The sequence below is a fragment of the Dromiciops gliroides genome, chromosome 3 (genome assembly GCF_019393635.1).
Source record: "Dromiciops gliroides isolate mDroGli1 chromosome 3, mDroGli1.pri, whole genome shotgun sequence".
In the NCBI taxonomy this organism is placed as follows: domain Eukaryota; kingdom Metazoa; phylum Chordata; class Mammalia; order Microbiotheria; family Microbiotheriidae; genus Dromiciops; species Dromiciops gliroides.
In genome coordinates, this window is record NC_057863.1 from 68,286,654 (window position 1) to 68,299,160 (window position 12,507).

Below are 12,507 nucleotides of genomic sequence, written 5' to 3' on the forward strand. Positions count from 1 at the left end.
AAAGCTAATAGATGTTCAGCCTCTCAGAGAGACCCAGATGTCAGGAGTAGCACTCGGCTGCCCTACCTGCCGATCTCCTGATGGATATCATAGAAGTCACTAAGCCTCCGACCCCGCAGCTCTTCATCTTCCCCTCCTCCCTCAATCTCCATGGATGTCTGAGCTGCAAGAAAGATAAGGCTGATGGATGGAAGGCTAAAGGGAAGAAAGTAGGGATGGAAAGAAGACAGAGGAAAGGAACAAGGGCAAGGGAGCAATCGATAAAGCTGAAGGTCTTCCAGGAAGCATCTTATTGGGTGAAGAGAAGGGGTGAAATGTTTTGGAAGCAGGAGCTGGGGAAGAGGACCCTGGGGTTAAGAATGGCTGGGGCAGCTAGGTGGCGCAGTGGATAAAGCACCAGCCCTGGATTCAGGAGGACCTGAGTTCAAATCCGACCTCAGATACTTGACACTTACTAGCTGTGTGACCCTGGGCAAGTCACTTCACCCCAATTGCCCAGCAAAAAAAAAAAAAAAGAGAGAGAGAGAGAGAGAGAAGAATGGTTAAGATAGAATCCTGGATCTGAGTCAGGAAGCCCCGAGTTAAAATAGTGCCTTGGATAATTAATTCTATGTGACACTATAAAAATCACTTAACCTCTCAGCCTCAGTTTCCTCATCTGTAAAAAAAAAATTGATGGCTTCTAAGATCTCCTCTAGCTCTAGCTCTGATCCTATGAATAGAGGAGATGGGCCACTGGAATTTCTATGTGGACCAAGTATCCTGGGAAAAGGGTCCCCAGGGGAAAAGGGGTGGTACCCAACCCAAGTGCAAGAACCCCACCAGCCCGGTCACCTGTTCGAATGGCAAGCTCAGCCTTGCACGATACTTCCCCCGCCAGGTTGCGGGCTGTGCAGGTATAGACGCCGCCATCTTGGGGTCCCGTGCTCAGCACGACCAAGGAGCACTCGCTCTCCTCGTACACGAAGCTCACGTGGCTGCTCTCCTCCAACAGCGCCTCCTCCTGTAGAGCAGGAGATCACCTCCACCCCCGGGGCCCCAATCACACCCAAAGCCCCCACAGCTCTCCTACACCCCCTATGGTCCTGATTCCCCGCAGGAATTTCCATTTCCTTCTTGGTTCTCGAAAGGTCAACATTCCCCCCTTCAGAATGCCAGCCCCATTCAGGGGGTTCACCTTCTCAGAATAAGGAAACTCAGGGGCAGCTAAGTGGTGCTGACCCTGGACTCAGAAGGACCTGAGTTCCAATCTGGTCTTGGATATTTGACACTTGCTAGCTGTGTGACCCTAGGCAAGTCACTTAACCCTCACTGCCCCGAAAATAAATAAATAAATAATTTTTAAAATAAGAATAAGAACAAAGAAACTCACGAATAATCCCCCTGGGACACTCCCAGAATTGCTTCTGTTCTCTGAACTGAATTGCTCTTCCCTCAATCCTCCCTTAGAACCATCCGCCCATCTGAGGCTGGCCATCCCCTTCATTACCCTCTCACCTTGTACCACATGATGTCAGGCAGTGGCTTCCCTTCCACCACAACGGCAAAACGAGCCGTCTCCCCGGATCCCACCTCCACATCCTCCATAATGGACTCGAACCTTGGTGCCTCTGAAACACAAGGGAGCTGGAGTGGTGGGTCTGAAGAAGTGACCTTCCTTGCTGGAAACTGTATTTCAAACCCTCTGAGGGGGTCATGTCACTCTGCTCTAAACTCTTCAGTGGCTCACTAGCACCTATAAAAATAGGTATTTAAGGCCCTCCACAATCTGGTGCCACCTTACTTCCCCAGCTTTAGTTCATTTAATTCTTTTTTTTTTTTTTTTTGGGTGAGGCACTTGGGGTTAAGTGACTTGCCCAGGGTCACACAGCTAGTAAGTCTCAAGTGTCTGAGGTCAGATTTGAACTCAGGTCCTCCTGAATCCAGTACTGTTGCTCTATCCACTTTGATACTTAACTACCCCTAGTTCACTTAATTTTGCTACACATACCCACCCTATGTCCCACTAAACTGGACTTCTCTCGACCTCCTAGATCCACTCTGTGCTTTATTAACTCTGTCCATCTGCTCACAAGGTTCTTTATGCCTGGCATGTCTTCCTTCCTCTTCACCTGATGAATTGCTTTATAATCCTCCAGGAAACCTTCCCTGCCCCCCACCTCGGTTGGCCATGACCTTTTCCCTTAAAGCCCCATGGAACACGCTTGATTGTACCTTTTATCGCACAAGGCATTTTCATGTTATTTTGTGTTCTATTTGCCAGTGTTTATCATGTTCTCCTTCTGGGTTCTAAGAGAACAAGCACTCTCAAGTTTAATCTCCCCAAAGCCTAACACAAGGCACATAATATAAATAGATAACTGGTGAACTTAATTGACCTGAATTGAATCAGTCTGGCAACAGCCTTGCAAATGTGATGGACTCATGAGTGGCTCGAAGCACTGACCCCAGAAACTGGTAGGAGGGACCCAAAGGAGCCCCAGTTTTGAATAGGAGTCAGGGGTTGGTCCTAGGCTCAGCTGGATGGAAGACATGCAGGGGTCTGGAACCTGAGTCGAGACAAATGTAAAATAGCTTCAGGTGGGGGCAGCTAGGTGGTGCAGTGGATAGAGCACCAGCCCTGGAATCAGGAGGACCTGAGTTCAAATCTGACCTCAGACACTTAACACTTACTAGCTGTGTGACCCTGGGCAAGTCACTTAACCCCAATTGCCTCACTAAAAAAAAAAAAACAAGAAAAGAAAGAAAAATAGTTTCAGGTGGCTGATGCGGATTAGTCCGGCAGCCTGCCCTCTGCCCAATTGAGGGAGGTGTGAGGGTGAGATTTCTCTATGCTATAAGGTTGTGCTCTATAAGTTTCTTTGATTTGGTTTGTTGAATAGAATTGAATTGCGCTCTTTCCCTTAAATTTTGGCAAAGTTCTTTTGAAAAAGGCCCAGCGTCTCAGAAGAGTATTGGCATACACCCTGGACCCCAGGCCCACCTGCGAGTTCCAGGGTGACAGAGCAAGCCTGGGTGCCATGCCGGTTCCGTGCTGTACAGCTGAGGGGGCCCACGTCTCTGCGATTCACGTGGCAAATGCGCAGACAGTACTGGTCATCATCTGGTTGGCTCAGCTCATACATGCCTGCACGCGCCTCCAACAGTGCCCCTCGACAGCTGGAAGGGAATAGAGAAGAGAGGGATGATGACTCTTAACTGAGAGCTAGGAGCATTATAGCCCAGAGAGAGCAGGTGTAGAGGGAACCACTGAATGGGGCCTGGATGAGGCAGAGGGCCAGGGTGAGGATGCACTAGGTAAGGAAGAGCAGAGCCGAGGGCTAAGAGCACCTCCTCCACACGACTTGGGCTTCCACGTGGTTGAAGGTGATGGTGACGCTGACCGGCTGCCCCTCTACCACATACACCACATCTGGCTTGTCCAGCACAACGGGGGCCTCTTCCAGAACAGGGCCTAAAGAGCCAGGAGAATAGGTAGGATGAGGAGGGAGGCAGGGAAAATACCCGAGTTCATTCAGTGCTACGACAGCAGAGAAAAGAATCCTTCACAGAAACACAGAAATCTAAGAAAGAGCTGAATAGAAGGGACCTGAGACCTCATCTGGTTCAATGCATGAGGAGTTCAGAAGCAGGGACAGGACCGAGCTGAGGTGCCCCAACCCCCTATCTGGAGCACCATCTCTCTGCCTCCCACACTGGGTCTGACCCTTCCCCTTCAACCCATCCTATTAGGTGACACATTAGGCCTGTAAAGAAAGACCCTTCAAAAATAATTTTAAAAGAAGAAAGACCACATGCTTCCAGCAAATCATCTTACACTATTGCTGTTATTTTGTATACAGTGCATTTCACTCTGCTTCAGTTCATGTAGGTCTTTCCAGGTTTTTCTGATAGTATCCTGTTCATTATAACCTGTATATAGTACCTTAAGCTTGACAAAGAATTTTCTTCATAAAAGCCTAGAAAAGTAGGTTCCATACATTTTGCCATTATAATCAATCATCATAACTATTTCCCTCCATCCCACTCCCTTCCCATGACATTCCTCTTTGACAATTCCTTAATCTGAAGTTTTGGTTTTTTTGACTGTTTTCTCTCACAATTAGCTAATATGGGAACTTTTCCATGACTAGTCATGTATAACTTATTTTGAATTGCTTGAGTTCTTGTGGGTGGGGAGTGGGAATGGAGCGGGGAAGAAAAGTTGGAACACAAAGTTTTAAAAAAGTTGATGTTAAAATTTTGTTTTTACATATATTTTGGAAAATAAAATTCTATTCCAAAAAAAAAAAAGGTTATAAGAAGAAAGACCCTTCACTTGTTGGTACAAATTGTATGTGCCTGTGCCTGTCCAGTATTGCCTGTGGGTGTTGTAAACTGGTAAATATTTCCCTGGTGGAAGGCAATGGAACTATGACTCAGCCAAAGTAGGTAGAGCTTTGCAGATATGGCCATTGGGAGGACTAGCTCTGGAAATCAATGAGAGGAGACCCAGGAGGGGTGTTAGCCTTGAAAAACAGAAGGAACCAGCTACTGGAGCTAGACTGGAGAAATATGGTAATGGGATTTTTTCTTAAGGCAAAATGGTGGGATCACAGGATACCTGCATGGGAGGCAGTAGGTGAAAGAAGGGGGTAGCTAGTCAGCTATGAAGTTTGTGCCAACCTTTATAGCCAGATTAGGGCTATATTAATATTAATAACAACTCCCTTTTATATGGTGCTTTTATCCTAGTTGCCTTGGGTAATACAAGTATTAAGCTTATTTTTTTTTTGTAGGGGAATGGGGTTAAGTGACTTGCCCAGGGTCACACAGCTAGTAAGTGTCAAGTGTCTGAGGCTGGATTTGAACTCAAGTCCTTCTGAATCCAGGGCCAGTGCTTTATCCACTGTGCTACCTAGCTGCCCCTTAGGCTTATTTTATAGATGGGGACTTTGAGGGTCAGAGAAGTTCAGGGTCTTGTCCAAGCTTACAAAACTAGAAGGTCAAGTTGAGGCTCAGCTTCTGAGTACAGCCCCTGTTGTACTTTAGGACAAGGATTCTTACCCTTTTCTGGGTCATGGACTCTTGGGGCAATGAGGGTTAAGTGACTTGCCCAGGGTCAAGTGTCTGAAGCTGGATTTTAACTCAGGTCCTCCTGAATCCAAGGCCAGTGCTTTATCCACTGCACCACCTAGCTACCCCAGGTCATGGACTTTTTTAAGTCTGGCAAAACCTATGGACCCCTCCTTAAAATCATGTGGAGTTTTTAAATTTTTTAATTGAATTTTTCTTTAGAGCCATGCTTTTAAATGCATAAAACAAAATACATAAAATTATGAAGAAAACCAATTCTATTGAAATGCAGTTATCAAATTTTTTTTTTTAAGTTCAGGGAGCCCAGGTCAAGAACACCCTTGATTTAGGATAAGATTCCCAAGTTCAATAGCTCTACCATTCTATATCATGCCAATGTTTTATTTACCCCCTGAATTCTAGTAAAGCTCTTTTTTGTGGAAGACTTGATTTTGCCTTTCAAGGCTAGCACCCCTCCTGGGTCTCCTCTCATCAATTTCCAAAGCTAGTCCTCCCAGCGGCCATATCTGCAAAGCTCTACCTACTTTGGCTGAGTCATAGTTCCATTGCCTTCCACCAGGGAAATATTTACTGGTTTACAACACCCATAGGCAATACTGGATAGGTATATGCACACATATGCTCAGATGAGCTAAGGGGAAGGAAATGGATTGTTTCCACCCTTAGGCCAATAGAATCTAAGAGAACCAAGAGCATCCTGCAGGCCTAGGCAGGCCCCAGGGGCAGCAAGAGACACAGGACACAGTAAAGTGAGTAGGGTGCTGTCAAAATTCATGTCAGGCATCACAGAAGCTTGGAAGCTGAAGGTTCTAGTGCCCAGTCTTTGGTAAGTTGAGGAAAACTCATCCCTAGATTCCTGGCTCATCATAACCCCCTGCCCAGCCCTATCTTAACACATGCTATTTTGGGGGCAGCTAGGTGGCACAGTGGATAAAGCACCGGCCCTGGATTCAGGAGGACCTGAGTTCAAATCCAGCCTCAGACACTTGACACTTATTAGCTGTGTGACCCTGGGCAAGTCACTTAACCTTCATTGCCCTGCAAAAACAAAACAAAACAAAACAAACTCCATATGCTGTTTTTCTTTCAATCCTCACCTAGGACCACCTTCCCCCTCTGTCACTCAACACCGTCTATAGTAGGTTCTAACCACCACTCCTACCCTGTCCCCATACACTGGGAAGCAAGAGCACCCTAATGCCACCATCCAGTTATCTACCTACCCCGTTCCAGCAGCTGCACAGGTTCAGAGGCTGGGGAAGGTTTGCTACTGCTCTTGACCGTGGTGCTGAGGACTCGGAAGATGTGTTGTGCCCCCTTGCGCAGCCCCATGGCTGCCCAGCTTGGCTCCCGCAGTCCGGTGACCAGAGCTGTCCACTGGCCTGAACCTACCACTTGGTGCTGAACTGTGTAGGTCAGGGTGTCTGGATCTGATGGAGAGAAAGAAATCAGGCAGACAGAAGAGACTTTATTGTAGAGAAGCATTCCTACTCCCACTCTGGTCCCCAACACTCTAAGACCAGGACCCTGGGCTTCCCTTCCCTGTTGCTCTCCTGGGGAAAAGAGGAATTCCTGCTGTCCCAGGTGTAGAAACTAAGGGGCCATTAGGAAGTAGTTCTGGGACCCAGTTACTGGACATCCCGGCATAGAAGGAAGCACGGTATGTCATAGTATCATAACGTCATGGTTTGGGAGCTGGAAGGGACCTTGGACCTTATCTAGTCCAAGCCCTCAATTTACAAATAAGGAAACTGAGGCCTGACCTGTGTAGGTCACACAGCTAGTAAGTGTAAAGCCAGAATTCAAACCCAAGTCTTCTGATTCCAAACTCATTTCTATTTTCATTACACCATGCTGCATCACACAAGCGCAGCCCATGATGCCTCTCCAAGCAGAATAACTGAGGCATCAAGCAGGAGCACAGCCCCAAACAGTCCCAGAATGGAGAGCCATACATTCAGTGTCCCCAGCCCAAGGGGCAGAGGAATGGTTAGCAGACACAGCTGGATGCATTTAAATATCTCTCTCTTGAGCCTTAACTCCCAGTGATGGCTCATAGCTGACGTGGAGAGAGGAGGAAGGGGACCAGGCAATGGAAAAAAGGGGGTAGTCTCACCAACCCAAACCTTCCTCCCTGCCTCTCTCCCTTCTGTTCTCACTCCTTTTAGCAAGCTTTCTTCAACACCTGTTGCTCTCCTTAAAACCCTGTGCTCCTGGGGACGGCTAGACGACAAAGTGGATAAAGCATTAGCCCTGGATTCAGGAGGACCTGAGTTTAAATCCAGCCTCAGACACTTGACACTTACTAGCTGTGTGACCCTGGGCAAGTCACTTAACCCTCATTGCCCCACCAAAACAAACAAACAAAAAATTCTGTGCTCCCCTATAGCAAAACATGCCCCCCTGGACTCCTGGTGAGCCCCCGCAGCTCCGACTCACCGATGGCCATGTCGGCACTTCTGGGAGGACTCCATTTGAGCAAGACCATCCTCCCAGTCACATTCACCACCTGGGGGGGCCCCTCAGGAGGACCAGGCACCAAATCTGAAAGCCAAAGCAAGAAACAAATCCAGTGAGGTGGAAGTAGACCCCATGTCTCCCTGGAAGCAATGCCAGAGTCACAGGGGCCCTCAAAGGAGCCCATGATTGAATCCCAGGCAAAGGTCTATCAGTTATCACCACATCACCACCACCACCACCATCATCAACAACCATCCTGCCTTAGTAGACAGTCTTTGTGAATGTCTTCAGCTAAAAACATCTATCACCCAACTTCCTGCCGTCTGACTTCTTTTTAAAATTTCTAAATTTAATTTTTTTCAATTAACCAAACAAAATCTATTTTTTCTCCCTCCCACCCCACCCTCAAAGATAAAAGAGAGAAGAAAACCTTCAGAACCAATATACACAAATTCCCACACTGGCCATGTTCCCTGATGTATGTTTATTCTGCCCCCTGAGCCTGTCGCTTCTGTGTCAGGAGGTGGGTAACACACTTCCTCACTGTCGCCCTGGGATCATGGCGGGGCACTCGTTGGTTGGAGCTCCAAAGTCTTTCAAAGTTGTCTGTCCAATGTTATCCCTCTTCATTTCACTCTTTGGCATTTCCCACAAGGCCTGGCTACTCTCCATCATCAGCTTGGTGACAAGATCTCCAAATTGACCTAAACTGGTCCTCTGACCAGAGTGGATCTAGGGAACTCCCTCTTCAGATGCAGCTTGGCCCCTTCTTGGTATCTAGGAGAGTTGTTCAAATAGAAACCAGGGCCACTAAACTCTGCATGGAGGATCCCTGCAGACTGCATGTAGACTGTTTTAAAGTATAATTAGAGGGGCAGCTAGGTGGCACAGTGGATAAAGCACCAGCCCTGGATTCAGGAGGACCTGAGTTCAAATCAGACCTCAGACACTTGATACTTACTAGCTGTGTGACCCTGAGCAAATCACTTAACCCTCATTGCCCCATTAAAAAATGTAATATTAGATGTTTTGCATGATTGCAAATGTATAATCTATATCAAATTGCTGACCATCTCAGGGAAGGGGGGGAGGTAAGGAGGGAGAGAATTTAGAACTCAAATTTTTTTTAAATGCTAAAATGAAAATTAAAAATTAAAATAAAAAACAAATACTAAATGTTTTTACATTTAATTGGGAAACAAAATATTACTCAAAAAAGGAAAGAATAAAAAATAAAAAGTAATATTATCTGTGTTTGCTATATTTTCATTTATTTTGTAAAATATTTTCCAATTACACTTTAATCACTTTGGAGTGTTGTGGGTCACATATGGTCCCTGTGGTTGGCACATCTAGCCTAGAGTAATAACAGGTTAAGTGATTTGCCCACAATATCACACAGTATCAGAGTCAAGACTTGAATCCAAGTTTTTTTACTAGACCAAGATATCTTAACTTATGGTCCAATGCCTTACCCCACAAGCAGTCTGTGGATAGATTTCAGGGGGTCTGTGACCTTGGACATAAAAAATATATCTTTGTTTTCAATAGCCTCTAACTAAAATTTAGCATTTCCTTTGATTATGATTTTTTTTTTTGCAGGGCAATGAGGGTTAAGTGACTTGCCCAGGATCACACAGCTTGTAAGCTCAAGTGTCTGCGGCTGGATTTGAGCTCAGGTCCTCATGAACCCAGGGCTGGTGCTTTATCCACTGCACCACCTAGCTGCCCCCAATTATGAATTTTTTAAAAAAACATTAAAAAGAATTATTTAAGAACCATTCAAGGGATCCATATATTTCACCAGCTTGCCAAAGGGGCCCATGACATAAATAAAGGCCAAGAATCCCTGTCTATTACATGAACCGATGCAAAGTGAAGTGATCAGAACCAGGAGAGCATTGCACACAGTATTAACAACATTGTGCGATGATCAACTATGATTGACTTAGCTTTTTTCAGCAACATAATGATCCAAAACAATTCCAAAAGACTCATGATGGAAAGTGCTCTCCACATCCAGAGAAAAAACAGACTCTGAATGCAGATCAAAGCAAACCATTGTCACTTTATTTTTGTGTGTTTTTTCTTTTGTTCTGTTTCTTCTTTCATGACATGACTAATATGGAAATATGTTTTACATGATTGCACATATATAACCTATATAAAATTGCTTACCATCTTAGGGAAGAGAGAGGAAGAAATTTTGGAACTCAAAATTTCATGAAAAAACGAATGTTAAAAATTGTCGATGCATGTAATTGGAAAATAGAAAATACTATTTAAAAGAAAAAAGGGGGAGAAAAGACTCCCTGTCTAGTTCAGGGAAAGCCAAACTTACTAAACCACTAGGCAGAACACTATGTGAGGTTCATAAGAACCTGCATATTTTGATAATTTGATTCGGAAGTAGAAATGCCATTAGAGTTCTTCCCCCCCCCCCCCATCCTCATCCCTTCTAAAGGTAAAGGGAATGCCACAAGAAGCTTCCAGACAAAAGGCCAGTTGTCCTCTAGGGGCAGCCCTTTGTGACCTAGGGCATTCTCAATTCTTATGTCAGGAGGGAGGTCCTCACCTGTGACATAGAGGTGGGCATAACAGGCAGCCTTGCCCAGCTTGTTAGCGATGACGCTTTTGTAGACACCAGCGTGTTGTGGCCCCACCATCGGGAACACCAGTCGATGTACATCCCTGTCTGGGGAGGGGAAGAAGAACAAAAACAAACACAAAGTGGGAGCTAGGGAAACTCCACAAAGGCTAGGGTTTCACCTGAGTCCCTGAAGTCTAGTAACGGTCAGGCCTGAGGAGGCCCCAGAGACAAGGGTTATGTACTCACTGGCCTCAGTCACGTCCCTTCTGCTGGCATGCCAAAGAGAGAAACAGGAAGGATGGAGAGAACAGAAGAATGGCTATCTTGGGTCAGCCCTTTGGACTAGCCCACTCAAGACAGATCCCCAAGTCTACATACATCTCCAGCTTTGATTTTTAAGGATCATACGATTTGTAACTGGAAGGGCTTAGAGATCGTCTAATCAAACGACCTCATTTTACAGATGAGGAAATCGAGGCTCAGGAAGATGTCCTTTGCCCCAAGGTCACACAAGTTGTCTCCTAGCCTTAGGTCTCAAATTTCTGCTGGGAATCTTGGATGCGTCTTCACTTCAAATTAAATATGCCTAAAACTAGAATGATCATCTTTCTACCATGTGCCACCTCCCCCCCAAAAAAAATCCTATTCCCCCTTCCAATTTCTCTATTTCTGTTAGTAGTATCACCAGTCTCTCTGTAACCAAGCTTGGAGTCATCCTTGATTCTTCCTCCTCCCTCTTCCCCCCTACACCACTGAATCAGAATCACTAAATCTCTTTGATTCTTCTTTCAAAATGTTTCTCACACTTTTCCTTTACATTTTCTTTTTTTTTTCCTTTTTTTTGTGGGGCAATGAGGGTTAAGTGACTTGCCCAGGGTCACACAGCTAGTGAGTGTCAAGTGTCTGAGGCCAGATTTGAACTCAGGTCCTCCTGAATCCAGAGCCAGTGCTTTATCCACTGTGCCACCTAGCTGCCCCTTTCCTTTACATTTTCATCACAGCCATGATCCAAGTTCAAATCTGTAGCCTGTCCCATCTGAACTAAAATAGTTTAGAATTACAGAATTGCAAAATGTCAGAGCTGAAAGATGATCTGATGCAACCCTCTCATTTTACAGATGAAAAAAGTGAACCCCACAGGGTCAAAGGGGCCTACCCAAGACCTCATGGTAAGCACCTCAGATATTGTGGCCTCCCAAATCTAGTGCTATCCCTAGTGCACCACACTCCTCCAAACTCTTCCCTCTAGTCTTTCTTTACTCTGATCCACCCCCACACCCCACTACCAGATAAATTGATGACTTTTATAAAGGTTACACAGCTCTGCACACAACCCATGGGCTAAGAAACTTTTAATGGCTCTAAGCTGCCTTCAGAACAAAATGCAGACTCCAGGCCTGGCACACATGAGCCCTCACAACTGAGCACCTCCCTGCCACTCCACACCACTCCCCTACAGAATCTCTTTGCACCACTCCAACCTGTCAACTGTACTTGTTCTCTGAAAACATCCCTACCTCTGTATTTACAACAAGCGCATGTCATTACCCCTACCTTATGGGAAACTCCTTCCTCCTCACACTGACATTCTCTTCTTCCTTCAAGGCCAAGCCCACCTCCTTAGTGAAGTCTTCTCTCACTCCTCCTATCACTCAGTGATCTTTCCTCTCATAATCTCTGCTCTGTTTAGTCAGTCAAGTCTGATTCTTTGTGACTCCATTTGGGGGGTTTTGGGTAAAGATTCTGGAATGAGTTACCATTTCCTTCTCCAGCTCATTTTTTATAAATAAGGAAACTGAGGTCAACAGAGTTAAGTGACTTGCCCAGGGTCACACAGCTAGTAAGTGTCTAAGTCCAGATTTGAACTCAGGTTTCACTGACTCCAGGCCCAGTACTCTATCCACTGTGAACACACTATATTGTATTGCCATGTATAGTTAGTTTACTTTTCATAGGTACATGTCTTATCTCCCCAAATAGACTGGAAGCTTATTGAGAGCAGATACTATGTCTTAGATATCTTCGTCTTCCTGAAATGGAGGCTAGTGCCCTATACATGGCAGAAGTCCCGTGCTTGATGAGGAGAAGGATGATATTGTCTCTGCCAATGGTGCCAAAGGATTCTCTCTGTGAGAGAACACTAGACTTAGAGTCAGAGGACCTGGGTTCAAATCTTGGTTCTGCTATTTATGACCAGTATAATTTTAGGCAAGTCAATTTCCCTCTCCGCTTTAGTTTTCTCATTCACAACCTGAGGGTGCTAGACTAGAGGCTGATGACAATAATACCTACAATTTATAGAATACTTTTAGGTTTTCAAAGGACTTTACAAATGTTATCTCCTTTGAGCCTCACAACAACCCTCAGAGGTAGTGCTATTA

At 45.5% G+C, this 12,507-nt stretch overlaps 1 protein-coding gene across 8 annotated transcripts in view; it reads right to left on the reverse strand.

Annotated features, from left to right (window-relative positions):
- Positions 1–12,507, reverse strand: part of SPEG (striated muscle enriched protein kinase) — an 84,066-nt gene that overhangs the window by 22,213 nt on the left and 49,346 nt on the right. For all 8 annotated transcript variants that reach the window (XM_043994748.1, XM_043994747.1, XM_043994755.1 and 5 more), the window contains 8 exons: positions 10,112–10,231; positions 7,516–7,620; positions 6,300–6,506; positions 3,331–3,454; positions 2,984–3,159; positions 1,498–1,610; positions 835–1,003; positions 67–163 (listed from right to left, as the gene is read on the reverse strand). In XM_043994748.1, coding sequence (XP_043850683.1) covers positions 67–163; positions 835–1,003; positions 1,498–1,610; positions 2,984–3,159; positions 3,331–3,454; positions 6,300–6,506; positions 7,516–7,620; positions 10,112–10,231 — 1,111 coding nt within the window. The remainder of the gene's footprint in view (positions 1–66; positions 164–834; positions 1,004–1,497; positions 1,611–2,983; positions 3,160–3,330; positions 3,455–6,299; positions 6,507–7,515; positions 7,621–10,111; positions 10,232–12,507) is intronic.